This window comes from Pristis pectinata, chromosome 37 (genome assembly GCF_009764475.1).
Source record: "Pristis pectinata isolate sPriPec2 chromosome 37, sPriPec2.1.pri, whole genome shotgun sequence".
In the NCBI taxonomy this organism is placed as follows: domain Eukaryota; kingdom Metazoa; phylum Chordata; class Chondrichthyes; order Rhinopristiformes; family Pristidae; genus Pristis; species Pristis pectinata.
In genome coordinates this window covers 12,495,493-12,523,150 of record NC_067440.1, presented here as the reverse complement: position 1 = coordinate 12,523,150, position 27,658 = coordinate 12,495,493, and the positions used below count along the sequence as shown (strand labels likewise).

The 27,658-nt window shown below is 49.5% G+C and overlaps 1 protein-coding gene across 4 annotated transcripts; it reads left to right on the top strand.

The window, feature by feature from the left end:
• Positions 1–245: 245 nt before the first annotated feature.
• slc16a13 (solute carrier family 16 member 13) lies at positions 246–27,281 on the top strand. 4 transcript variants are annotated; one of them, XM_052044629.1, is made up of 7 exons: positions 246–328; positions 6,172–6,225; positions 8,620–8,691; positions 13,634–13,860; positions 16,048–16,191; positions 21,132–21,917; positions 25,171–27,281. In XM_052044629.1, exons 4-7 carry the CDS (start codon positions 13,656–13,658, stop codon positions 25,422–25,424), a joined length of 1,389 nt encoding a protein of 462 aa, XP_051900589.1. In that variant the 5' UTR covers positions 246–328; positions 6,172–6,225; positions 8,620–8,691; positions 13,634–13,655; the 3' UTR covers positions 25,425–27,281. The 4 variants fall into 4 exon arrangements, with proteins under 4 accessions (XP_051900589.1, XP_051900590.1, XP_051900591.1 ...); XM_052044630.1 differs by lacking the exon at positions 246–328 and adding an exon at positions 5,865–5,947; XM_052044631.1 differs by lacking the exon at positions 246–328 and adding an exon at positions 6,003–6,038.
• Positions 27,282–27,658: the final 377 nt, after the last annotated feature.

The window sequence follows — 27,658 nt, the reverse complement described above, 5'->3', positions numbered from 1 at the left end:
ACCACCATGGACCATGAGGAAGGCTTGAGAGCTCCTGTGAATTATGTGATGCCAAGACTGCAGACGGCCTGGCCTGGCTCGCTTGCAGCTGGTAGCCAGGGAGAGGGATGGAGTTGGTGGCTGGGAAATGCAGTAGGTGATGCCGGCATGTTTGCAAAGCAAAGGACGTGAAGGGCAGGGACACCGTCCGGCTGCTGCTCCTCCCGTCCGCCAGGCGGCGCTGCGGGCCCGAGGAGGCGGGGCCGGAATAGGGTGGGGCATGCGCAGTGCGGCAGCTCCCCTGTCGTTGCGCACGTGCGGCTCCGCGGCAGCCGGTGGCGGGAAACCGGTGGGTGGCGGCACCGGGGAGGCGGGGAGACCGGTGGAGACCGTCACAGGGAAGGTGGGGGGTTGGGGAAGGGAAGTGGCGGGGTGGTTGGGGGGTTGGAGAAGGGAGGGGGAGGGGGCGGCGGGGGGGTTGGGGATGGGTGTGGGGTTGGGGAAGGGAGGGGGTGCGGGCGTTGGGGAGGGGGTGAGGTTGGGGGGGCCGGGAGGGTGGTGGAGGTGTTGGGGAGGGGGTGAGGTGGGGGGGTTGGGGGGAGGTGGGTTGTGGAGGGGGCAGGGGTGTTGGGGGAGGGGTAGGGGTGTTGGGGGAGGGGTGGGGGTGTTGGGGAAGGGAGGGGGTGGGGGGTGTTGGGGAAGGGAGGGGGTGGGGGGGTTTGAGGGAGGGATTGGGGGAGGCGGGGTGGGGGGGTTGGGGAAGGGAGGGGGGTGGGGTGGGTGGGGGGGTTGGGGAAGGGAGGGGGGTGGGGTGGTTGGGGGTTGGGGATGGAGGGAGGGGGTGGGATCGTGGGTTTGGGGAGGAGGTGTGGGGGGTTGGGGAAGGGAGGGATTGTGGTGGGGGTTGGGGAAGGGAGGGGTGTGTGGTGGGGGGTTGGGGGAGGGGGTGGGGTGGAGGTGCTTGGGGAAGGGGTTGGGGTTGGGGGGAGGTGGGTTGTGGAGGGGGTGGGGGTGTTGGGGGAGGGGTGGGGGGGTTGGGGAAGGGAGGGGGTGGGGGTTTGAGGGAGGGATTGGGGGAGGCGGGGTGGGGGGGTTGGGGGTTGGGGATGGAGGGAGGGGGTGGGATCGTGGGTTTGGGGAGGAGGTGTGGGGGGTTGGGGAAGGGAGGGGTTGTGGTGGGGGTTGGGGAAGGGAGGGGTGTGTGGTGGGGGGTTGGGGGAGGGGGTGGGGTGGAGGTGCTTGGGGAAGGGGTTGGGGTGGGGGGGTTGGGGAAGGGGTTGGGTGGGGGGGTTGGGGAAGGGAGGGGCTTGGGTGGAGGGCCTTGGGAAGGGGTGGTGTGTTTGGGGGGTTGGGGAAGGGGTTGGGTGGGGGGGTTGGGGAAGGGAGGGGCTTGGGTGGAGGGGCTTGGGAAGGGGTGGGGTGGTGTGTTTGGGGGGTTGGGGAAGGGAGGGGGTGGGGTGGGGGAGTTGGGGGAGGGAGTGGGGTCGGATGGGGGTCTGAGTTGGTGAGGCTCTGGAAGTTGTTCCAGGAAAGGCCATTGGCTTCATTACTGTGTGAACCAGGGAGGGAGAGTTCTCCCCAGGTGCTGAGCCACGGTCGGCTTAATGGAGCCCAGTGTCATTTCACTTGTTGAATCAAAATGAAGTTGTGTAATGATTGAATGACCGGTCAGAGAATTCTTGCACTGTAGGGTAGTGGACAATCATTGGCCAGTGTTTCCTCCTTGTTTTCCTATGATCTGCTTCCAAGAGATGTTGTAAAATGACAACAAGATGGTGAAATGTGACCATAATTCACGGCTGGCATAATTCAGTCCTGACTCCTCAAGCCTTCCACCCTGCCCCTGTTTGACCAGGTGGCTGTGCCGTGCTACCAGTGTTAAGTGGAGCATTTAATCTTGGGAGAGGATGTCACTATTGCAGTCGGCACTTCAAGCTTCTCCGAGTGTAGTAAGATCCTGTTTCAGTCTGTTAAACTCCCATAAAACCAGTGCTGTGGAATTGGAGCTACTCCCAGCAGGTTGTGGATGCTCCCACCTGCTGGAACCAAGCTTGGGCGACAGGTGACATGATCAGGATTTTGTATAATGGAGATATAAAAGGAATGGATCGTACTGGTTTGCTTCACGCTTCATTTGCTCTGACTTGGAGCAGGGCGATGAATCGCGTTTAATGGTTTTCATTGGCAGGCTGTACCACTAATTAGCCAACTCGATGGGTTTAACTAGAAACTCTCGTGGGATGTGAACAGTTCAGAGTAGGGTGCGAGGTGGGGAGGAAGTCGACAGACTGGGTGAGTGAGGCATTCACGGGCAAGCTACTGAGAGGTGAATGACGTGAGGTAAACGTGGTAAAAGCTGTCAGTTGGGCTCAGATGCACTCTTGTCACTGAGTCATGAAGATGTGGGTTTAAGTCCCACTCTGGAAACTCTGTACATTCAACAGGCTGACCCTGCTGGTGAAGGTGGCGAGAGAGTCCTGCACTGTCAGGGGGGCATTGCTGAGGGAGTGGTAGTACTGCAAGTTGTAGGCTTGGGGTGTGCTGTCAGAGAAGCTTTGGTACAAAGAGACAGTGTCTCACTGAGAGTACTCAGCTATTTGAGATCCTCTAATCACTATTTTAAGAGATGTTAGCTGTCTTGTCTGCAAGATGGTTATCCCCGCATCAACCTCTGTTGGAAAATGAACCATTCACCTTGTTTTTTTTTTGTGGGAGCTTGCTATGCATTCTTTGGCTGCTATATTGCAGTAGTCACCAGAAAAATCTTCTCAGAGTTGTCTTGAAGAAGCACAAACTGTGGGGATGCAAGGGTTTTCAGTGGGTCTGCCTAGTTCAGATCAAATTACTTGGAATCTGTGCTCATTTTCCTACAAATGATAAGGTTAAAGGCCTGCCTGTTTAGCAGCTAAATTGAAACAATCTTTTGAGCCACCTTCCCTGCTGAGTCCTGCCTCCGTGCCACCCCTGTGCTTGCCAACAAGTGTTGACTGCTGTTGAGTTCAGATTATACCAGGTCAGAGGCATCAGTAGGTGAGCTTGCCGCAGGTCTGGGAGATTACACCGGCTCGGTACTGCAGAATGTGCTGCGACTTTCAGTGAAGATGGAGTGGTGCCCATGCAGGTGTGCAGGAAAGGTAGGAATGGTCCGGGATGTGTTTGCTCCTGAGGGAGACCAAAACCAGAGGCCAACAAAATGAAAGACCCTCACAGGCTGAGAGAGGGAAGAATGTGGAATTCACTGCTACAGGGAGTGTTGGTGCTGAACTGTCTCATTGCGTTTAAGGGGAAGCCAGATTAACTCAGGAGGATAAAAGGATTAGGAAATTGTAGCAGGATGAGGTGGGTGTGTGTGGGAGGGAGCTTGTAATGAAGGCAACCATCAGCCTGTCTCTGAGCTGTAAATTCCCACTTATTACTTGGTTGGGGTGAAGTGTTTTGGAATGGAATGTTCTTCATGTCCAGTGTGTGAATGTTGCGGGCAAGGAGGCATCCACTGCCCGTCTCTGATTGCCTTCGGTAGTGGTGGTGAGGTGTTGGGGAAGGTGCTCTGGAGGTTAAGTCCCAGCGGTGGTGAACATGCGGTGAGCTGTTTCCAAGTCAGGATAGGGTGAGACAATGCCCAGGTCCCTCTTGTGCCCTCTGTGTTGACACAAGCTTTGGGGTGTGCAGTTGTTGAAGCTTTGTAAACTGCTACAGACGGCACTTTTTGTCGATGGTGCTGTTGTAATGGAAATGTGGTAACCAGCTAAGCAAGCCCCTGCAAACAGTGATGAGATAATCAGATAATTTGGTTTTCATTGTAGGTTGATGAATAAACGTTGGCCAGGACACAGAAGGCAGGAAATCCTCAAACACTTTGGAAATAAAACCTCTCACTCTTTTATTTTTACATGACACGATAGTTAATGGCTTGGTTCAATGCTCTACATCAAAGAGGGCAGCTAGGGTCGTGGCGCTCCCTCTACTGGCTTGGCCCAAATTATGTACAGAGTCGAAGGGAGATTTAGTGTTGGAGTGCAAATTTACAAGGGTGATTGTTCTTCAGGTCAGATGATTCAAAAGGAGCCAATTGGATTTAGATATCCTTGTGCTTAATATTACTTAAGAAATGAGTGACTTCAGTTATGTGAAGGGACTGTGGAAGCAGGGATGGCTAACGGGCAGATTGAATAAAGGCATTTAACGTGATCTGGGGTTTTGAGAACGAACAAGGAAGGAACTTGCAGTCGACCCCATTCAGGTAATGGAAATTCATCCTTACGGACTTCACACATCATTACCAAAATATCCAGGATATGGAATAAACATTTGTTCTTGCGAAATTTGTTTAAAAAGTAAATAAATAAATGCAATCTTTTTTTTCAACTTTCATGATGTACGTGTAGTTTTGCGTTATGGAAAATTCGTGATACAGAGCGTATCCTGGGAACGCAACCCCCTAACGCGGGGGGGGGGGGGTTGCCTGTATTCTGCCCCCTACACGGGGGGGGGGTGTGTGAGGGGGTGTTGGTGATTAGGGGGCCTGGAATGAAGGCGATTAGCAAGAGAACCAGAGGGGAAGTGAGGAATGTTTGGCGCAGGAAGGTGTTGTGGTCTGGAAGGTGCATCCTCGACAGATGGTGGCATCAGATTGAGCAGGGCAGAGGAAACGGGAGTGGGAGTTGGCCACTGGGCCAATCTCACCTGTTCCAGATCGTGGCTGATCTTTCTCAGTGCTGTTTTCTTGTAGTATCCCCATGTTCCTTGATTCCCTTATTATCAAATAAGACCTTTCAAAAGGGACCAAGTAGGGACTTCAAGGGGAAATATGTCTGGCATGTTGGTGCTCTTTCAAGGGCCTTCCCTCTGCCATGTGATGTCTCTTTCCTGTTTTCTGGGGCTGTTCTGCATTGATTGAAGAGACCCTTTGTGTTGGAGCTGCCTGTGACTCCTTCCTATTGGGTTCTCTGGTTTGGGTTTCGCTGTGTGCGTTTGCCGATCTCCGGATGCCCACTATTCCCTTGGCAGAATTCAGAATATTATCACTGGCTTATGTTGTGAAATTTGTTGTTTTGTGGCAGCAGTACAGTGTAAGACATAAAGACATTAAAAATTACAAAATAAATAAATAGTGCTAAAGAGGAATAACGAGGTAGTGTTCATGGACTGTTCAGAAATTGGATGGCGGAGGGGAAGAAGCTGTTCCTGAAATGTTGAGTGTGGGTCTTCAGGCTCCTGTACCTCCTCCCCGATGGTAGTAATGGGAAGAGGGCATGTCCCGGGACGTGAGGGTCCTTAACGATGGATGCATCTTCTTGGGGCACCGCCTCTTGAAGATGTCCTTGATGGTGGGGAGGGTTGTGCCCATGATGGAGCTGGCTGAGTCTACAACCCTCTGCAGCCTCTTGCAATCCTGCGCATTGGAGTATCCATACCAGGAGGTGGTGCAACCAGTCAGAATGCTCTCCACTGTACATTTGCAGAAATTTGCAAGAGTCTTTGGTGACATACCGAATCTCCTCAAACTCCCAATGAAGTCGAGCTGCTGGCATGCCTTCTTCATGATTGCATCAATGTGTTGGGCCCAGGATAGATCCTCTGAGATGTTGTCACTTTCCCTGGAGCTTTGCCACTGTTGGGGAAGACTGACCCTCAGTTTACTCCCTTGTACTAGGCAGAGGCTGTTCATTAACAAGTCAGCAATTCAAGGGCAGATAAAAAGGAAAGTCTGAATTAAATACTCTTCTTCTGCCTGGAGCAAGAACTTTGGAGACGGCCCCTTGCTAGGGCAAGGTATATGTAATGAGTTATTTCAGGAACTGTATCACAGCCAGGCAGGAAAAATATCCCAGGGGTATCCTGAAAAGGAGGGAGGGAGACAGGGCATCGACTAGAGAGCAGGTGGGCGGACCTGGCTTTGATGTCTGAGGGGCAGGAAGTGAGCTGAACTCATTAAGCAAATACCAGGTGGATGGAGAGTGACATCTCGGTGAGATCCGCAATTTAAATTTTGTAACTTCCTCTGTTGTGAGTGCCGGTAAGGTTGCAGTTGAGCTGGTGTTGATTCATTGATTGGACAGGTACTGAGGCAGCTCCTCGTCCCTCCTCCCTGCAATCCCTAAACCTCTTGGGGTGGGGGGTGGAAATTAGCCCATTTTCACAATTAACCCCGTGCCACAAAGGTTTTCTGACTTGGTCTGTTTCTTTCCGCAGTGGAGAATTGTGAAGCAGAAGTGCATTGCATGAAGATTTCTCAGCACCAATGAGGTAAGGAGGGAACACAGTGTGGAATCACTGACCCTCACTGGGGTACAGTCCCACAGACCTAAGACTGATTTATTTTGCCTGCATATGTGAATGTGTTGTGCTGCTAAATATTAACTGGGTGCTTTTTACATCCCATTGTGCCAGTGGTTAATCAGGATATTTTTAGGTGTTAATTGCTGTCACAACCAGATCACTACCACTTCATTTGGTTTAATCTTTTTCTCTGCCCCCTGACCCTCTGTGCTCCCACCAGAGAACTGGTTCAGCAGCTCCAAGCCAAATTTCTCAGGACGTCAGGCCCTCGGCATCAAAATCTGGTTCCTCCTTGCTGTTAGCTGCCTCTTCTCCTCGCTGCTATCTGCCCCCCTGAGGTAAGCTCATAGGGGAAGAGACGGCACTCGGCCACCTGCTCCAAGACGTCATTGCGTTCTGTGCCTCTGTCTGAGCTGGTGAGAAATCCTGGATCCCACAGAACTGCTTTCTCAGCCTGGATGGCCGGCCTGTGCTTCTATAACCTGCTCTGTATGAAATACAGGGGCACAAGGAGGGGCGGGGGGGGGGGGGGTGAGGAGGGGGAGCGAGGGTGGGGAGAGAGCGAGGGTGAGGGGGTGGCGAGAGAGTGAGCATGCAGCTTCAACTTCATGCATCAAAACTGCAGGTTTGCATTTGCCAAGTTCCTTCTGCATTTCCAAAATTTCCTTTGGCGGGGTGGGTGGGGTGGAGGAATTCCATCTCTCTGTTATTGTATCATTTTGTAGCCTCGATTTTTCTTGCTGGATAAGGGTCAGCCCTTGAACAGTGTGTGGCGGTCATTGGGGCAATCGTCTTGGTGTTTAAAAGCAAAGCACTTTTTAAAAAAATATATTTATTTTCTGGGGTTTGGATTCACTGGCGAGATCACGTTTACTGCCCACCCCTCACTGCACCCTGAGAAGGCACGGTGAGTTACCTCCTTGAATGGCTGCAGTCCGGTGTTCACCCTAATGGTTACGATACCACCGAGTGGCTTGCTAGGTCGTGTCAGAGGATGTTTCAGAGTCAGCCACATTACTGTGCGTGAATAGACCAGACTGCTCGAATTCAGATTTCTTCCCCTTGTGGGTGTTTACCAAAATCCAGAATTTTCATGTTCCTCATTAATTGAATTTAAATTCATATTTAAACCCTTTCTCTAGATTGTTTGTCCAAGCCTCTGGGTTAGCAGTCTGTAACTTAACTATTGAATCACTGGGTCTGGGATGGAAGGATGTTTAGGAACTAGGTGGCTTTCTATCATAAGCTGGCGGTTAGATGGCCCCCAGTACTGATACTTAGTCCAGAATTTGTTTAATTAACTGAATGTAATTTCTGTGGCTTCTTTCTCTGTTTAAACTGGTGTTGGTCTCCGGATTACTTGTCCAGAGATGTAACCACTGGCGTTGTCAACACTCTTTAGGGAGAGGTAGTTTTTGTTTCTAAGTTCCAGTGCAGGGCGCAGCAATCCTCAGTGGGATCGGGGAGATGTTTCTGCCTCTTTTCAGTTGTTGGCTGGGGAATGGGCACCCTTCACTCGAACCAGACCTGCTCCATGCTCTGGAATGCATGTGGGTTAGGGGTGTCTCATTGGTGAAGTGTTGGGGCAGGGGAACATCTGACAATGGAGTGGCAGAGAGTGGGAGATCCCATCTAGCCAGCAATCCTGTTGGTGTGAACCATTCAGCCTCTTGAGTCTATTCTGTTATTGAATGAGATTGTGACTAATCTACTCCCTGTATCCCTAACAAAAATCCCCTCCCTCCCCCCCCCACCCCTCCCCCTCCCTCCCACCGTGAGTTGGGCAGTAGCAGCTGAAAGTGAGGCAAGAGCGCAATCCCGTTTGGGTAAGATGGCTCTTTAGGGAAGTGACTCACAGGTGCCTTTCACATTGAATCTTAAGTGGGTCTTACATGTTGCTGCTGACTCTCTGTTCCTGTTTTGTATCCTCTCTCTGACCTGCTGTCTCACTTTCTTTTTCTCTCTCGCTCTCTCCTTTTCCCCTTGCTTTTTTACCTGTTGCTTATTTGGCCTCTTCCATGTCCTCTCCCCTTCCTTTCCCTCCGTCCCCCCTCCCTCCCCCCTGCTGTCAGTTTGCTGCTCCCTCCCCCTCTCCTCTCCATATGCCTTGGACTCTTGATCTTCCTCAGTAAACAAATAAAGCAAAATATTGAGGGATGGGTGTATAGATGTCAGTGGAGGTGAATCTTGAGTGTGACAGTTTCAAATGACTGTTCTTCTCAAAAACAGCCAGAAAACCTCACTATAAGTTCCACTCCTTCCTCCCATCAGAATCTCATGTATTAGATATTGCTCTCTGTATTTCTCAAGACTGCAGTCTCTTTTCCTACTAATGTATGATTTCCTTTCTCCCTTCCCCAGCTAATGATCACAGCATTTCACGGGACCTCCTGGGCTACTGAACGCCGGTGGTGAGCATCCTCCGGAGAGCAGGTGGGTTATAAAAGGCTGATGGAAGAGGAGGTGACTAAGGGGGTGGCTGCTCTTGCAAGCAAGGAGAGCAGTGAGGAGCTTCTTCACAAACTACCTGCGATATAGCAGAGGAAATAAGACGGCGGTAACGTGCAGCTGTGCACGGCGATATCACACTGACGAGGAGGATTTGAAACAGCATCGGGGATATTTTTTTTGTCCCATTGACCTTTTACTCAACAGGTGTTAAACTTTCAACCAGGGTGCAGACGTCAGTGATCCCTCGACTGAACGGGCGCCTTCACTGAGAGAGAAACTTCCTGAGAAGGATGATCTGTCTGTGTGCAACTAAGAAGTTAAGGATGGTGTTTTATAGATAGAAAAGACAAATGTGAAGGTTGAGAACATTTAGGAAGCAGCAAAGAATTCTAAAGAAGTAGTAGAGGGAGAAATAGATGATGAGAATAACTTACAAAGAGATTTAAAAGCAGGTGAGGTCTTCCACAGGTAAATAAAAAGTCAAGTTGAGTTTATTGTCATGTGTGCAAGTACGGTGATCCGCAGGTTCTTTCAGGAGTCCAGGAATGAGTTGAAAACAACTTGGTGCTTCACAAAGTTTTATCGGAAAAGTTTAAAAGAAAGAAACAGTCACAGAGCACATGGCACTGGCTTTACTACTGGGAGATGAGCCAAGAAAAAGGAACTAAAGATGAACTGGGTGGGGGTGCGGGGGGCAGGGGCAGGGCGCAAGGAGAGCAAGAGAGAGATTATAACAAAAAACAACACCCTTTATACCCGAGATAAGAGATAGCTAACAATAGTCCAGTCGGGAAACCTATTAGATACTTGTGGCCAAAACCAACCAATGAGAAAACCACATATTCACCTGATGGACGAACCAATAAGCTAGGAAGTGGCCATTCCTTGTGCAGCCACTTGAGGTGTATTAAACACTGCATGTTAAAAAACTAAAACAGTGGAATCCAACAGTAGGTACAGACAACACATGGAGCACAGGTTATACACAACAATGAAGAGAGAGGAAAAAAGATGGCAAAACCTTAGTGCAAAAAAAGACAGACAAGTGGAATAGCTAGGGGAGATATTGTAAACGATTAAAATAAGGAACTGGTGGAGGTTTTGGACAAATTTTTGTAACTGGTTGAATTCACTAAAAGCATCCCAATTTTAGCAAGAAGCCTGGGGGAGAAGGGGAGGGCGCACATTAGAACAACCACCGTCACTGGAGGAAGGATCCTGGGCAAACTAGTGGGACTAATGATCAACAGGTCCCCTGGACCTGGAGGCCTGAATCCTGGGATGATTTAAGACTGGCAGCAGAGATACTGAGCGCCTTCGTTGCAATCTTCCAAAATTCCCTAGATCCTGTTAAGGTTCCAGTGGATTGGAAAATTTATTGAAAGAAGAAAAAAAACTTCAAGCAGGAATCCAACCAATAAGCTTGAAATGTGCAGTAACAAAGCATCTGTTGGAAGAACTCAGTGGGTTGAGCAGCGCCTGTGGGAGGAAGGGCATTTTCAACGCTTCCGGTCGAATCCATGCCCTGGACCCGCTTCCTGAGGCTGATGAGTCCTAGGGAAAACCCCACCATCCATTATAAAGTGATCATTAGATGTTTAGAAAATTATGAGACAGTCAACATGGTTCAATGAAAGAAAAATAGTTTGGTAAGTCCTTTGAGGATTTAACAAGTGGGTTGGATAAAGGGGAACTAGTAATACGTTTGGTTTTCCAGAAGGCATTTGATACGGTGAATATACAAACTGGTGGTGTTGGGAAATATATTTGTACATTTAGAGGGTTGGTTGATTGACTTAAAACTGTTGGGTAAGTGGGTAATCTTCAATCTAATTGGTGGGGTACCACAGAGACGATCGCCAGGTTTCAACTGTCCACTGCGTGTGTGAGTGACTTAGACGAAGGGCAGGGTGTATTGTGGCCAAATTTGTCGATGATACAAAGACAGGTGGAAAAGCAAGTTGTAAGGGGGGGTGCAACGTGCCTGCAAAAAGATGTAGAAAAATAAGTGGGCAAAAATATGGCAGCTGGAGTATGATATTGGGGAATGAGATCATGTACAAACAGAAGAACAGAAAAGCAGAATTTTGTTTAAGTGGAGTGACCACAGATGAACTGAGTTTTTGCATGTGATACACAAGGTTCGTAAATTAATCTTGCAAGTAGTTTGAAAGGCCAATCACCAAGACAAAGGTGTGTAACAGTTGGGAAATATTGCTGCAGTTGTAGGGTCATTGGTGAGACCACCCGTCCTGTGTGTAGTTTGGATGGAGAGTTCCCCTTGCATTGGAAGCAGTTCTGAGACTATTTTTGGTGCTGATTTCTGGGATGAAGAGATGGTGTTGTGACACCAGAATATGATCTTCTTTAAACGTTTTAAGATCCTGAGCTGGCTCAGCCAGCTAGGAAGTTGGAGGGAAGTAGAACAGATAATTTCAGAACATGGGTTTGATGGTTTAAATGGAAACCAGGAGGCCTTTCTTCTCTGAGATTTATGAATCTTTAGAATTCTTGGCCTCAGATCGAGGGAAGTTGAATCCTTGAATACACTTGAGTCTGAGACAGTTCCAGTTAATTCTGGAGTGGGTAGGAAAGGGGAGCTGAAACCAAGGTCAGTTCAACCATGATCTCACTGAGTGACAGAGCAGGTGCAAGGATTCCTTGTTCTCTAAGCAGCGAGCATTAAGGGGAAACTTTATAGTGGCATTTGTGATTACCACCGTTGAGTAATTGAAGAGGAACTGTTTCAGTCATCAGGCAGGTTAAAGGTGATCACTGGAGAGACGAGGTGAAGAACAATTTTTAACGCAGCAAAAGGCATTGCCTGGAAGAGAGGTGGTAACGGATTCAGCAGGGGCTTCGAGAGGTAATTGGGTATATATGGTGGGGGTAATGTTTGGGCCTTGAGAGAGTGGTGGGGGGGAGGGGACTGTGTAGATCCTTCAGAACTGGCACAGTGGACTGAATGACCTCCTGTTCTATAAGATTGTGTGGTGCTGGTGAAGATGAGAAGAAGGCTGGGTGAAGTTCACCGAATCCTGTTGGAGAAGCTTTAGTCGGGGAGGGGAGGCTTGGCCTTTCGTGTAGCCTTCCAAAGGTCACTTTGTCCACTCAACAGTGGGTGGTTGGTAAGATTGTACCGAGCAGGACTGGGGAGAGATGCCTTTGTCATTGGGCAGTTATCAGGAATTCTCTGGATGTGCCAGCCCTATGTGTACTGGTCACATTGTGCTGCTCATCGTATGTTCAGGACACAGTGTTCAGCTTGTGCGGTGAGTCACATCTGGGTTGGGAAGGGGAGGGCTGGGCGCTGGGGGATGCAGCCTGGTCTCATGGTTTCACTGATCCACTGGGAGGGCCCTCTGGAGTGAGGGATGAGGCAGGGGAATCCTAGGGAGCTGGAGCTCACAGAGTGAGGGGCGGGGGTGAAGAGGAGAAGATTGCATGGATAAGGGATGGTTAGGCTGTGGAATTTAAGGAGCTGGATCCAGTTGGAGTCCCATGGACCAGGGTATGAGGGTCCTGCAGGGGAGGGGTGAGGTGGTGGGAGGGGGAGATGGGAGCGATGTCCCCTGTTGAAGCACCCAATGTATTACACAGGGAGCCCACTCCCCCTGGTGTGCCAAGGCAGGGACCCCTGGCTCGTGGATGTAATGCCTGCTGGTTTGTTCTGGGTGCTACTCTTGTTACCTCTGCAGCAGGTTAAAAACCCAAGCATTCCAGTATTCTGCTCGCGGGGAGCTGCCTCGTACCCAGGTGGGAGACTGGAACAGAGAAATTCCCAGTCGTCTCCCACCGAGAGTCTCCACGCACATGTCTGCCTCTGCTGCCCCGTGCCTGCGTCCCACACCCGAGGACACAGAGTCAGCAGTGGCTCAGTGGCTCTGAGTCGGAACGTTTGATCACAAAACGATCGACTTCACCTTGCATTTTGGTTCTGAGGGGAAGCTGCCGTGTCAGAGGGACAGTGTTGAAGGATTGCCTCGCTCCTGTGGGCATCGTTCAGGTGAGATGTTGAACTAGTTCCTTGCTAGTCCAGTGATCCCATGGCACGAGGTGGAAGAGACCGTGGGAACTCTGGTGTCCTGCCCCATATATTCGTTACTCTACACAACTACTGCAAAGTAGTAGAGCCATCCAGTACAGAGACAGGCCCTTCGGCCCACTGAGTCCATGCCGGCCACCAGCCACCCATTTGTGCCAATCCTACTCCATTCTCCCCACAATTCCTATCAGCTCCCCCCCAGACTCTATCCCTCACCCACACACTGGGGGCCAATTAACCCACTGACCCCACACATTGCTGGGATGTGGGAGGGAAACAGAGCCCCCAGGGGAAACCCATGCGGTCACAGGGAGAACACACAAACTCCACACCGTCAGCGTCAGAGGTCGGGATTGAACCCGGGTCTCAGGAGGCAGCAGCTCTACCAGAGGTGATCTGGTCACTGTCGTGCTGCTGTTTGAGCGGGCATCTTGTGTGGTATTCAGCTGTGTATCCAACACTGCAACAGTGATCACGCTTCAGAAAGTAAAAACGGAAAATGCTGGAAACGCTCACCGGTTCAGGCAGCATCTGTGGAAAGAGAAACAGTTAACATTTCAGGTCCGTGACTCTTCACTAGAACTGAGAGAGAGAGAGAGATGAGTTGATCTGGGTAACAGAGAAGGTGGGGGAGGGCAGTGGGTGGGATAAAGGGAATTTCTGGCCCAGTACACAGATGATAGAAAAAGGGAGAGAGAGTTGGCAGGCAAAAACGGCCAGTCTCGATACAAGTGTTAGCTAAAGTTGTAAAATGTTTTATTGGTTGTAAAGCACTTACGGATGTGCTGAGTGGAATGTCTATTCTGAAAGGAGTGTGGCAGGTGCTACAGAAGTGCAAGTCTTAGGCAAATATCCATCTTTCCCTCACTGTTTTGTTAGGAACAGGTGAGAGGTCACGGCCATGGCAACCAAGGCAAAGAATGAGGCCCCAGATGGCGGCTGGGGCTGGGTGATCGTTCTGTCGGCATTTATCCAGTCGGCTCTGGTGTTTGGAGTCATCCGCTCGTTCGGAGTTTTCTTTGTGGCCTTTGTGGATCACTTCTCGGAAGCCTCGAGCACAGTGTCCTGGATCACCTCCATGGCGGTCGCCGTGCAGCAGTTCTGCAGTGAGTATGAGGCCGGGGCGACTGCCTGGTGCCGGACTTCTGCCAGCTCCTGTTTCACGAGCATTGCAGAGTACGCAGCTCCCTTTGTTTGGGGTAAATAGCTCGTCACGAAACTGCAGACACACTGATTATTCAGTGCAAGGGTCACTCACTTTGCAGCTGTACAAAGTTGCTGTTTATTCACTGCAAGCCTCACTCACCCTGGCCCTGTACAGAGACGGTGTGAATTCAGAGAAAGGACCGGTGTGTACTGGATATTCAGGGTACAGAGTCGGGTTTTTTTTCCAGGTGAAGTTTAGGTGTTATGTACCTGCATAGGCTCTCGGTGTCAAAAAAGCAAAAAGAAAATTACAGCTGAAATCTGAAATAAAAACAAAAAAATGATGGAGATACTCAGCAGGTCTGGCAGCATCTGTAGAGAGAGAGAGAGACGGCGTTTCAGTTGGCAAGCTTTTTATAAAAAGGGCATGTTTTAAGTTGCAGAGCTGGGGTGAACATAGGAGATCGTCTGTGACAGGGCGGCAACCTGGAGGAAATGGATGTCGGTGTTGACTGCCAGGGGTGAAGGCTTGTTAGTGGCAGGTAATGTGTCTGGGGGACTTGGAACAGAGGGGAGGGAAACAGAGAAAGTGAGTTATTATTGACAGCACTTGCAGGAAATCTCAAGTGAAGGGGAATGCAAGGAAAGCTCAGTAGGTAAGGCAGTGGCCTTGGGTTGAGAAAAGTAGAGTCATATCACGATCATCCTGGGCCTAAAAACAAGACTGCAGATGCTAGAAATGTGAAATAAAATCAGTATGTGCAGGACACACTCAGCAGGCAGGATCTGTGATGAAGCTAAATCGACACCTCAGGTTGGCAACGTTCCACCATAAAAGATTGTCAACCTGAAATGCCATTCCAAGCCCCCTCTACTGATGCTCATCAAACACCACCAGCTGTCCCGGCTCCTGCCAGCCCTACACAGACTGTCAAAGCTGGTTGTCTGAATTGTGGAATTCAGTGGTACGTCCTAAGTCTACCTAGAATGGTTTCAGAATCTTGGAACAGTGTGAGAATGTGTGCAGTTCTGGTCGCCCCATTACAGGAAGGATGTGGAGGCTTTGGAGAGGGTGCAAGAGAGGTTCACCAGGATGCTGCCTGGATTAGAGGGTACGTGCTATAAGGAGAGGTTGGGCAAACTTGGGCAGTTTTTTCTGGAGCGACAGTGGCCAAGGAGATACCTGACAGAAATTTATAAAATTGAGGCATAGATAGGGTGGATAGTCAGAATCTTGTTTCCCAGGGGAGAAATGTCAAATACTAGAGGACGTGCATTTCAGGTGAGAGGGGGAAAGTTTAAAGGAGATGTGAGGGGCAAGTTTTTTTACACAGAGAGTGGTGGATGCCTGAAACAGGTTGCCAGGGGTGGTGGTGGTGGTAGATATGATAGTGGTGTTTAAGAGACCTGAATATGCAGGGAATGGAAGGATGTGGATCATGTGTAGGCAGAAGGAATTTAGTTTAATTCGGCACAGACATGGTGGGCCGAAGGGCCTGTTCCTGTGCTGTACTGTTGTATGTCAAAGAGGTCGGACTGTGGTAGAGAGTTAAAGTGACAGGCAGTTGGAAGCTCGGTCAAACTTGCCGACTGAACTAGGGTGTTGTGCAAAGCAATCACCCAATCTGGGGAGAGACCAAACTCTGAGCTCCAGATGTAACACCTGGAAGAAGTACCAGTGAATCGCTGGCTCACCTGGAAGAAGTGCTTGGTCACTGGCTGTTGTGTGGGCAGGGGAGTTGTCGGTGGAGCTAGCAGAGTAAACCAGGGAGCTGGGAGGGAACAGTCCTTCTAGAACAACAAACAAACTGCTGGAGGAACTCAGCGGGTCGAGCAGCGTCTGTGGGGGGGAACAGACAGCCCTTCTGGAATTCTGGAAGGCAAGGGGAGGGGAAGATGTGACTGGTAGTGACACCTTGTTGAAGGAGACAGAAGTTATGGAGGATGATCCACCTGATGTGGAGGCTGGTGGGATGGAAGATGAGGACCAGAGGAAGCTCCGGGTGGGATTAGAGGAGGTGAGCGATTTGGAACGGAGCCCTGCTAACTGTGGCGTGGGAGCGGTTGTCAGGGAGAAAGGATGACTGATGTGCAAACTGTTCCCGCAACACGTGCTGCATGAAGTAAATTCACCGTTTTCCCTGCAGGTCCGGTGGCCAGTGCTCTCAGCAGTTACCTCGGAGCTCGGCTGGTGGTGATGTTGGGCGGTTTCATTGCTAGCTTGGGCCTGTTCTTTGCTAGTTTAGCTACGAACCTGATCCATCTCTACCTCTGTATCGGACTGCTCTCGGGTGAGTCGGGGAGTGGGAGCTGGGTGGTCAGCCCTGGGTTCCAGAGTACTGCCACCTCCCACTGAACCATAAAGCAACGTGACCTCTGAACCTACAGTGGGGACGGAGGTCATCTTTTCCCCAGTGAGGTAGTGTTAAGCCCTTAAGTGGAGTATTTCCCTGCCCCTGCCATGAATTGGCTGGGGGTGGGGGGGGGGGGAGAGTGTGGGAGCACAGACTCAGTCTCCTGGCTCGCTGAGGCTAAGGCAAGTCTGATCAGGATGTTGCCCACACTGGTGGGGTGGGCACGTATCGTGACAGGACTTGCAGGGAGGGACACAAGGTTCACTTCTCTACTGAAATCAAACGATTCCAAAGCTGGCAGGGTTGAGTTTTGAACTTCCTTTTTCTGGTTTACTAATCCAGGGGTTCAGTTGTTAGTATCACTAAGTGCCCAGCACCTCTCCAACTCTCCTACTGTAAACATGGAAACCTGGCTTAGTTGTTAACCAGAACAGCAGTTTGGCATCTTTAATCTGGTGTAACCTGCTAGGGAATGACGGGAAATGTGAATTAGACGGAGATGGACTCTGGACCAAGTCATGAAAGAGTCACAGTTCTCCAGCATGGAAACAGGCCCTTCAGCCCAACTCATCCATGCTGACCAAGCTGCCTATCTAATCTAATCCCATTTGCCCGTGCTTGGCCCATATCCCTCTAAACCTTTCCTATCTATTAACCTGTCCAAATTCTTTTTCAAATGCTGTAATTGTATCCACCTCTACCACTGCCTCTGCAGCTTGGCCAAGTCATTGGGTGTCTTTAAGGCTGAGATTGACAGGCTCTTGATCAGTAAGGAGGTTAATGGTCATGGGGAGAAGGCAGGAGAATGGGGTTAAAAGAAAAATCATCCATGATTGAATGGTGGAGCAGACTTGATGGGCCGAATGGCCTAATTCTGTTCCTATATCTTATGGTCTTGTTCCACGCCCACACACCCTCTGTGTGGGGGAAAACTTGCCCCTTCAGATCTCCTTTAAATCTTTCCCCTCTCACCTTAAACCTCTGCCCTCTAGTTTCAGACTCCCCCACCTGGGAAAAGACAGTGACCTTATCTCTGCCCCTCGTGATTTTATAAACCTCTAAGGTCACCCTTCAGCCTCCTTTGCTCCAGAGAAAGTCCCAGCCTCTCCAATATTAAACCCTCCAGGCTAGACATCCTTGTGAATCTTTCCTGCGTCCTCTCTAACTTAATCACGTCCTTCCTATAGCAGACCTGCATATAGTACTCCAAGTGCCTCTTGTACAAATGCAAGGTGATGTTCCAACACACATAGTACGCAAAGCAACGTAAAAAGTAGTCCACCAGGGGTAGATTTTACATAAGATTCTACAAGATGTACAGCGCAGAGACGTGCCTTTCAGTCCAACAAATCTGTTTAAGTTTCCTCCTGTCTCTCATATCGAACTCAGATCAGTGTGATCATCTATTCCCTTTTCTTTGAGCGTCACTTTATGGTTCACCTCAACCACTTCCTCTGGGAGCCAGTTCCACATTCTCACCTCTCTCTGTGTGAATCATTTTCCTCTAAATTCCCTATTGGGTTTCTTGGTCGTTCTGGTTCTGCTTCTCCCTAGAGGTGAAAATGTTGTTTCTGTGTCCACCCTGTCGAGGGCTTTCTGAATTTTTCTGACCTTGGCCCAGCCCTCAGCCTCCCTCTCTTAAAGGCAACGAGACCCACTTCACTTGCATTTTGTTATTGTCCTTGTAGTGATAACCCCAGCCCCTCTGCTCCGTATCAGAATTGTAATATTTAGTTTATATTGGCCCCTCCTTATTCTAATTTAGAATTACATAGAATTGATAGCACAGAGAAAGGCCATTCGTGCCCTCTGCTCTGTGCTGGTATTTCTGCCCCTCATGCACTTCCCATTCCTCTTTAACTTCCCATCACCACATCTTCTTTCCTGTGTTTACTCAGCTTCTCTGTAAATGCACCTACACTGTTTACCTCAGCCTGTGGGAGCCAGCATTACCCTCTCATCGCTCTCCCGGTTGGGTTTCTTCTGAATTCCCAGTTGGATTTCATACCGATTGACGTTAATTGATGGCCCCTGCTTCCTCCCCTGGGGCAGTCCCTCAGGATCGAGGACGGTAGCGGTCTTTTCCCCAGGGTAGTGGAGTCAAAAACTAGGGGCATAGATTGAGGGTGAGAGGGGAAAGATTTAAAAGGAACCTGAGGGGCAACTTTTTCCCGCAGAGGGTGGTGGGTATATGGAACGAGCTGCCAGAGGAAGTGGGTGAGGCAGGTACAACAGTGTCATTTAAGAAGCACTTGGACAGGTACATGGAGGGGCGGGGATATGGGCCGAATGCAGGAAATTGGGACTAACTGAGTGGGCACCGTGGTCAGCACAGACTGGTTGGGCCGAAGGGCCTGTATCCGTGCTGTATTGCTCTATGACTCTACAATGCTTTGGAGTGGAGGGCGTCTCTGTGTGAATTCCTTTAATGTGGGGAGGTTGTTACACACCACCTGCCCCTAGTCTAGTGACAAGGACCCAGGTGATTGGAACCCAGGCTCTGCTGTTTCGATTTGACCCACACACATGCAGACACACAAGCAGTGTAAGTGAACAGTCCCACTCTGACCACAAATATCCCCAGACGCAAGCACTTAATCTGTACTCTGTCACACCCCCCTCTCAACATGCTCCCCCCACCCCCAACCCCTTTCTTCCTTCAGTTTCACTACCCTAACTCCATCCTACTGAAGTGTTCTGGACTTTCCTATATGTGGAAACATCTCTGTCTCTCTGACTTTGCCTGCATTCGCAATCTCAAAATATCACTAAGGTCGCAACTCTGCTTTCTCATTTCTAGAGAAGCCCAACCTCTCGAGTTGTCCCTGACAGATGTAACCCCTTTGGTTCTGCTTAACTCCACCACAAAACTGGCCATTTACCGGCAGATTTTTGGAAGACGGAAGTGTTTCAAGAGTGGGAGGGAGCAGATGAGGATCCACTGATTTTTCTGGGCAGCTTTTAAGATATCTTTAGCACAGAAACTTAGCATGGATCCTAACTAAAACTTGATACTCTGAACATTTATCTGAAACTTCCCCTTTCTCTCATCCTCTGGGCCAACTACTGACGATCTGTGTTCAGTTTGAGCTGCCAAGTGCCTGCGCAGTTTACCAGTCTGTCATCACCTTCCGATGTCTTTCACCTTCGTGTTGCTGCTTTTCTAAGTGTGGTGTCATTGGCAGACTTTGAAATTGTGTCTCATGTCCTCAAGTTCGGGTCTTTAGCAAGTGTCACAAAGTGCAGAGGTCCTGACACCAATCCCTGGACAGCAGCATTTACCTCTATCTTAAAAAGAACCTCACCATTGCCCCATTTTCACTAATTTTAATCCCAAGGTCTTTAGCTTTGCTGATTGGCCGATTATTTGGTACTTTATTGGACATTTTTGGAAATTCTAAATTGCTCGAACCTTATCTGCCATTTCCACATCATCAACACCTGTGCGATGTGATTTGCCTTGAACAGATCAGTGTTGGCTTTTGCTTATTGACCTCTGTTCATCCAGCAGATAGATCGTTGTCACTGCTGTCGTTTGGCTGCTGTCAGCTCCACCTCCTCTCTATCTGCAGCGTTCAGTTCTCAGGCATCACCTCCGTATCTGAGACAGCTTCTGACCCACAACTTCCACCCCTGCACCCCGCGCCAGAAACCTGTAGTGTGGAGGATTTTCTTTCGGTTTTACCCAATCCAACCTTTACTGTGACATGGAAGGCATCTCCTGTTGTGAGGGCAGATCCATGGGATCCACTTTGTACTTCAGCCATGTCTTCTTGTTGCACAGGACATTTCTTTTCTGATCCCTAATCCCTTTGCTCCTGATATCTTTATGGCTTCGAATTCCTCAGTTTTTCTCATGCCCTCTTTACCTTCACCTTGCTAGCCTTCTGGTTGATATGTCCGAGTCGACCCCAAAGCACTTTGTAACCCACTAGATATCTTTGAGGTGTTGTAATGTGGAAAACATTCGGTTACCTGTGCAGCAGAGTCCCAGAAACATCCAAGCGATAACGACCGTATAATCTGTTTTCTTTGTTGAGAGATAACGCAGGTTCACACAGAGGGTTGTGGGTGTGGAGCGAGCTGCCAGAGGGAGTGCGAGAGGCGGGTACAGTTAGAATATTTAAAAAGTAATTGGACAGGTACATGGACAGGAACGGTTTAGAGGGATATGGACCAAACGCAGGCAAACTGAACTAGTTTAAGATGGGAACTTGGTCGGCATGGATGAGTTGGGCCGAAGGGCCTGTTTCCATGCTGTATGAGTCTATGACTCTGTCTGCAACGACCACGATGCCAATCAAACGAAGCCCATCTGCCTGCGTGCGGTCTCTATCCCTCCATTCCCTGTTCACGTGTCTCTCTAATAGCCCCTTAAACATCACCATGGTATCTGCCTCCACCACTTCCACTGGCAGCCCGTTCCAGGCGCCCACCGCTCTCCGTGTAAAAATGTGCCCCACACATCTCTTTTAAACTTTCCCCCTCTCACCTTAAACCTATGCCCTCTAGTATTTGACACCTCCACCCCAGGGCAAAGTTTGAGTCTCTACGGCGAGTTGGGTTGAAGGGCCTGTTTCTGTGTTGTGTCACTCTAGGAATAGGACAGGAATAATTCCCTGGCTCCTCCGAGCAGTGGTCTGGGACCTTGCACGGAGAGGCTGGTCTGACAGCATAGTGCCCCTTCAGCGCTGCGCTGGGAGTAAAACCCCCAGCGCTCTGACTCGGGGTGAGGGCGCCCCACTGAGCCGCAGTTAGCTGCCGCCTTCCTCGTTTATGCCAGCCCCAGGGGGTGTTGTGGAATGTTTGAGTTGACACACTGTTGAGGTGAAGCTTTCTTCGCCTGTGGGTTAACACTGTCTCCTGTTGTGCGGCAGGGTTTGGCTGGGCGCTGGTCTTCACGCCGTCCATCGCCGCGCTCAGTCGGTACTTCAACAAGCGGCGGACCCTGGCGATGGGGCTGGCTTTCACCGGGGTGGGGATTTCCTCCTTCGTCTTCTCCCCCCTCTTCCAGTACCTGCTGGATGAGTACACGTGGCGGGGAGCACTGCTGATCGTCGCTGGGATGATGCTCAACCTCCTGGTCTGTGGGGCATTGATCCGACCCTTGACCCTGAAGGAGGACCTGGTTTCCCCGGTGACGCCAGGTGCTGGGCGGTCCCGTTGCCCTGCCTCCTGCGGAGTGATCTCTGACCTGCTGGACCTGACCCTGTTCCAACACCTGCCCTTCCTCACCTTCGTGCTGGTCATCACCCTCATCAACACCGGATACTTTGTGCCTTACGTCCACCTGGTGGCTCACGCTCGCTCTGCCGGCTTCAGCGAGTACCAGGCGGCCTTCCTGATGTCGGCGACCGCTGTGGCGGACCTGGTTGGCCGGCTCCTCTCCGGCTGGTTCTCGGACCAGCGCAGGATGCGGCTGGTTCACATCCTGGCCCTGTGGACCTCGCTGACAGGGCTCAGTCTGATCATCATCCCCTTCGGCCGCACCTACACCCTGCTAATGCTCATCGGCATCGCCTACGGTTTCTTCTCGGGCGCCCTGACGCCCGTGGTGTTCTCCCTGCTGCCCGAGATCGTTGGCATCGGCAGAATTTACGGAGCGCTGGGGCTGCTGCAGATGCTGGAGAGTGTGGGCGGTTTGCTGGGAGCTCCCATATCAGGTAACAGCTCTTCCCGTGCCGGGCATCCTCTGTGCCTTGGGCAGGGGTGTGGGCCGGGGGGGAAGGCGGGGTGTTGGTCAGGGGAGGGGTGCTTGGGGTAAATGGATTCAAGGAACAGATAAGCCAGTTGTGTTGCTGGTTTGTGGGGTGAAGTGGCCTCTAGGTCCCAACAGGAGAAACTCAACCATTCAGTCCTGATCCATCCATTTAGATGATGGATACATAGAGCGCAGGAACAGGCCCTTCGGCCCACAATGTCTATGTCAAACACGATGCCAAATTAAACTAAATCTCTTCTGCCTCCTCATGATCCATATCCTTCCATTCCCTGCATATTCATGTATCTATCTAAAAGCTGCTTAAACGCCACTACCCGTGGCAGCTCACTCCAAGCACCTAACACTCTGTGTAAAAAGCTTGCCCCACACATCTCCTTTAAACTTCCCCCCTCTCACTTGAAGCTATGGCCTCTAGTATTTGACATTTCTACCCTGGGAGAAAGATTCTGACTGCCTACCCTATTTATGCCTCATAATTTTATAAACTTCTATCAGGTCTTCCCTCAGTCTCTGAAGCTCCAGCGTAAACAATCCAAATTTGTCCAACCTCTCCTTGTAGCTCATGCCCTCTAATCCAAGCAGCATCCTGGTAAGCTTCCTCTGTCCAAAGCTTCCACATCCTGCAATGGAGTGACCAGAATGCACACAATACTCAAGTGCGGCCTAACCAAGTTTTATATAGCTGCAACATGACTTCCTTACACTTGTACTCAATGCCCCCACCCATGAAGGCAAGCATGCCGTCCCCTTTACCACCCTATCTACTTGCGTGATCACTTTCAGGAAGCTACAGACTTGGACGCCAAGATCCCGCTATACATCAATGCTGTTAAGGGTCCTGCTATTTACTGTATGCTTTCCCCTTACATTTGACCTCCCAAAGTGCAACACCTCACGCTTGCTCAGTTTAAATATCTGCCATTTCTCCCCCCATATCTGTAACTAATCTATATTCTGCTGTATCCTTTGACAACCTTCTTCACTTTCCACAACTCCACCAATCTTTGTGTTGTCTGCAAACTTACTAACCCACCCATCTACATTTCCATCCAGGTCATTTGTATATTGGCCCCATGCATAATTTGAACTTCAGCCCCATTTAATCTACATTTGCTGTACGTTGTTGGTTTGCACCTTACCCAGCGTGTAAGCTGCATTCCCATTGATGCTCTCCCTGCACCGGCAGTGTTGTGGAGAAGTGTGCTGGAGACGTCACCTGTAGGAGGTTGTTCAGTCTCTCACACCTGACTGGACTGTCAGATTACGGCTGATCCTTCACTTTACCCATGTCCCCACCTGATGCCTAAATCCCTCACTGCCTGAAAATCTGCCTCCTCAGCCGCCAAGGATCCGTAACTCTCTCGGGTAAAGAATTTCAAAGGTTCACAACTTTCAGAGTGAAGAAATTTCTCCTGAACTCTGACCCACATCAGGACCGAGTCCCTGGTCCCAGACTTTCCAAACTCCTTGGTGTCCACCAAATTAGCTTCTCTCAAAATGAGATCACCTCTCAAACTCTACAGAATAGGTGCCTTTAACCAAATCTTTACATAGGACAACAACCTCTTGGGAAATGGCAGACAGGTTGTGTTCGTGCTTCCTTTCCCAAACTCTTGGTGCCTGAGGAAAGAGCCTCTTGGCGTCTACCTTACCAAGGCAGTCAGAATATATTTAAATATTAAACCCCAGGAACTACAGGCTGAGTGTAATCCTTCCTCTTAGGAAACTGCCTTCTGAGGAATCAGTCTGCTGAATCTAAACCACTGCCTCCAGGTAGATCTATCCTCGGGTATGCAGACTTAATCTGTGCACAGGATTCCATGTTAGCTGCACCAGAGTCCCTGATACCTCTGATGAGTGGCCTGGCTCTAAGGTTGTGTCCTTTTTCACCAGCACAACCAAATCACCTGTTGGTCTTCTGAACTCAAGGGAGTGTGAACCAATTTCCTGTTCCCAATATCATCCTGGTAGACCCAACCCCCATCCCCTCGGTGATGGTCTCTCCTGCCAGAGATGAGTGTCTAAAACTGCACACCGTCACTCCAGGTGATTCTGGCTAAAGCCCTCTGCAATGGCAGCTTTGCTTCCCTTTGTATCCAATCGTCCTGAGAAAAAGCCTCCAAATATGATCATTTCTGGGGAGGCTGGAACAGGAGGCACAGGCTTTTTCTAGCCAAAGATTCCCGGGAGGATTTATCTATTCAAATGTACCAACATTCATAGATATTTTGAAGCTGGGTGGTTGATTTTAAGATATGTAGGCAACCAGATCTCTTAATGTCAAGTTCCTCAACAATCAAAAACCGCCACTGTGAATACCTGATTGAATCTGAAGCAGCAGATGACACGTTATTAGTGTGTGGAATACAACTGTATCATCGTTAAACAGTCCAGGGAGCTTGGGAGAGACACAGAGTAAAGCTCTCCCTACAGTGTCCCATCACAGTCCCCCGGTAGGGACAGCACTGGAGCAGAGTCAAGCTCAGTCTGCTCGTGTGTCGTCTCACAGCCAAAGCAGCAACAGCCAGGATTAGAATGCTCTCACTCTTTATAAGAGCACTTTACGGTGTTTTTATACAGTATTCCCAGGGATCGTTATAGCAGTTACAGGAAGTTCCTAGGAGTATGACTGTATTCACAGGAGATTTCTGGGAATATATTGGTATTTACAGATGGGCCCCTGGGAGTGTGTCAGTATTTAGAGGCATTCTGAGGAGTGTGTCAATGTCTACTGGAAGTCCTCAGGGAGTGTGTCATTATATAAAGGCATCTCTGTGAATGTGTCAGTGTTCATGGCGGGTCCCAGGGAGTGTGTCATTATTTATTGGGGGGTGGGGGGGGTGGTCCTGGGGAGTGCCTCAGTGTTTATGAGGGGGTCCCAGGGAGTGCATTGGTGTTTACGGCGTTACCTGGGGAGTGTGTCTACTTGTAGGGTGTTTTGCTGAGGTCGGCATTTATTGACTAATTACTCCCTGAGCCCTTGATTGCGAGTGAACAGTAGTCTTTGAATAGTACTGAAGGTTTTATTCCCATGGAGCTGTGGTTCCTGGTTTAATGTCTCGTCCAGAAGGTGCGTCAGACCACACCAGGTGATAACTGTCTGACCCTGAAGGGCTCATGGTGGAACCGTGCCCTGACAACCTTTGGTCGTTTTGGCCACGCGCTGACCTAAACTTTCGCCCTCTCCCTTCCAGGTTGGCTCCGTGATGCCACCGGTGACTACACGGCTTCGTTTGTGGTGGCCGGCATCTTCCTCCTGGTGGCCAGCCTGGTCCTCTTTGGCCTCCCCAATGCCTTGTCCTGCTCCTCCCTCCCACCTTCCAGCCAGCCCAAGGCAGAGGAAGAATGCAAGCCCATGGCAATCTCGAATGGACTGGGATCGCACCAGCAACCCCCAAAGGAGCCCAGCGGCGCTGCTTCCATTGATGGAGAGATTGCCTGTGCATAGGGACTGACCTGCAGCTGGTGAGGATTAAATCAACCTCTCTTCCAATTGCATTAAAATCAGAGTGAGTATTTAGACCGTGGTGTTGGCCAATGAGTTGAACTTATGGCATGTGGCACCTACTTGAACAATCACTCCCTTGAACTAAAGCAAGACTGACTTTGTGATTGAAACTTCTGAAAAGACTGTCAGTAAAACCAGGATTATTTATTGCAGCAAAGTTCTGTGGATGGAAGACAGTCAGCAAATAGATATTGTGTGTGAAATGAATCTTTAGTTTACAGCAGTGTGGAACATGGCTGTGATTGGCTGGAGAATTACCCTGTCATCTGACCTGGCCAGATCATTTGGTATCAAGATACATAGCCAAAGAATAAACGACCAACTCTTTCTCCCTTTCCTAGCTAACCCAGGCAGACCTATAATGTCTCTGGTCTGTGCATGAGTTAGCTAGGGAGTGGGTGGGATTCCATGTGACATCAGCACCCAGTCAGGATGACGGGGTGGGGAGTGGGTGGATAGGATTGGCCACCTGGTTTACTGACTTCTGCTGCCGAGACTTTGTGCTTGTAGGAAAAGGAGGTGGAGTGTGATAGCTTTTGCTGTTGAATATCTTGTCCATGTTTACTGTTGGCGGGCTTGTGTGTCTGTGAAGTCTTTGGTAAGCACCCATTCGTGATGAGAGTGGCAAAGCCCCTGCAACAGTGCATGAGGTTTTCCGACAGCAGAGCTCTCAGCTTTTGGGGAGTCCCAAAGCACCTTCTGATACCTGTTCCACCAGAGACTGTGGTGAAACCAGACCAGAATATCCCACCTTCCACAGCCACTCTCAATGCTGAACAGCAGCCTTTGTGGGAGATGCTGACTGCTGGGTTTGTGTGAGAGCAAAGAGACCAAACGTTTTCCCTTCTCTAACCATCCCCTAGGCTGAATTTTCAACCTAATTCTTGTTCAGGAATTTCCCGTGTGGCTGCATTCCTGAGAGAAGAATACAGTTCTGCCTAGTATTACTGGAACTCAGAGAAGCATCAACCCCACGCCAGTCCCACAGCCCACACCTTAGCTCAGATGCCTGCTCCCTGAGCTAAGACTTGAACCGATGCTGCCAGCTTGTTTTGGTGCTTGCTGCTAACCAACTCTCAACCGACACTGTTGAGGCACTCAGGAAAATTACTTGGGCAACTGGAATTCAATGGTTTTGGATTGCTTTTTATCCAGAGATTTTTTTGTTTGCTATTTTCAGGCTCTAGCTTCTTTAAACCCAGTTTTAAAAAAAAAGCAAAGCATATTCGGGAGCCGCAAAGACCACAACAGCTGAAGGTGGAAATCCTGCTCATTTAAAACTTGTTGCTGTTCTGGTTCTCACTGCCTCTCTCTTCTCTTGCTCCAGGCTCGTGCCTATTTTAGTGCCTTGGAACTCAGGAATTGTGTCTAACTGTGACCTCGGGATCAGATGGGGGAGGTGTTGGGTGAAAGGGCATTTGGAGACCCTCCGTGCAATTTCTCAGGAAATCCTTTCTATCTGATCCATCAGGAAAATACCAGAAACGAAGAATCTTAAAACAATAAAATTCTTAAAAACCTGTGCTCTCTTTGTTTAAACCAGGGTATAATGTGTATACCAATGTGCTACTTATCTCAGTGCTTGGGTTGTAGGCATAGTAAACAGGATTGGTCATTTCAATTTTTGGCCATTTTGTTAGGGTCTTATTTCATTGTTATTACAGATTTAGTGAAATTACATCCATTATCGGGTTTCATATTTTCTTATCAATGTGAAACATTTTAGCAACTGTAGAGTTTGTGTTCTACTAATAAACTAAGATGTGTTATATATTTCACATTTATTATAGATATAAAAAACTCGAGCTTTATTCTGAGCCCCAGAGTTACTGCTCACAGTTCCTTGTTCGTGCTGTGATTCTGATTCTTCGACTTCCCAAAGTTTGAACATTGTTCTTATCCTGCTCTATCACATTCTAATCACTTCCATCGATCAGTATCCACTTTCAATGTTTTTCTGGTAATTACATTATTTGGAATTTTTCATGCATCTGATTCAACAGGTATATCTTGGCCTGTGTTCTTTTGCAGGACTACAGAAATCTTGTTTCTTAGACCCCTCCAGGGAGCAGTTTCAGGGAGCAAGGTCAGTTCTGTTAGTTGTAAAGACCACACTCTGTACTGCCATTTGTACTTGCAGTTAGAAGCACAAGTTTCTGCCTGAACAAATCTGG

Coding starts and splice junctions, on each gene's coding strand:
- slc16a13 (XM_052044629.1), top strand. CDS start 13,656: ATGGCAACCAAGGCAAAGAATGAGGCCCCAGATGGCGGCTGGGGCTGG. Junction 16,192..21,131: donor CTGTATCGGACTGCTCTCGG/GTGAGTCGGGGA, acceptor GTTGTGCGGCAG/GGTTTGGCTGGGCGCTGGTC. Junction 21,918..25,170: donor GCTGGGAGCTCCCATATCAG/GTAACAGCTCTT, acceptor TCTCCCTTCCAG/GTTGGCTCCGTGATGCCACC.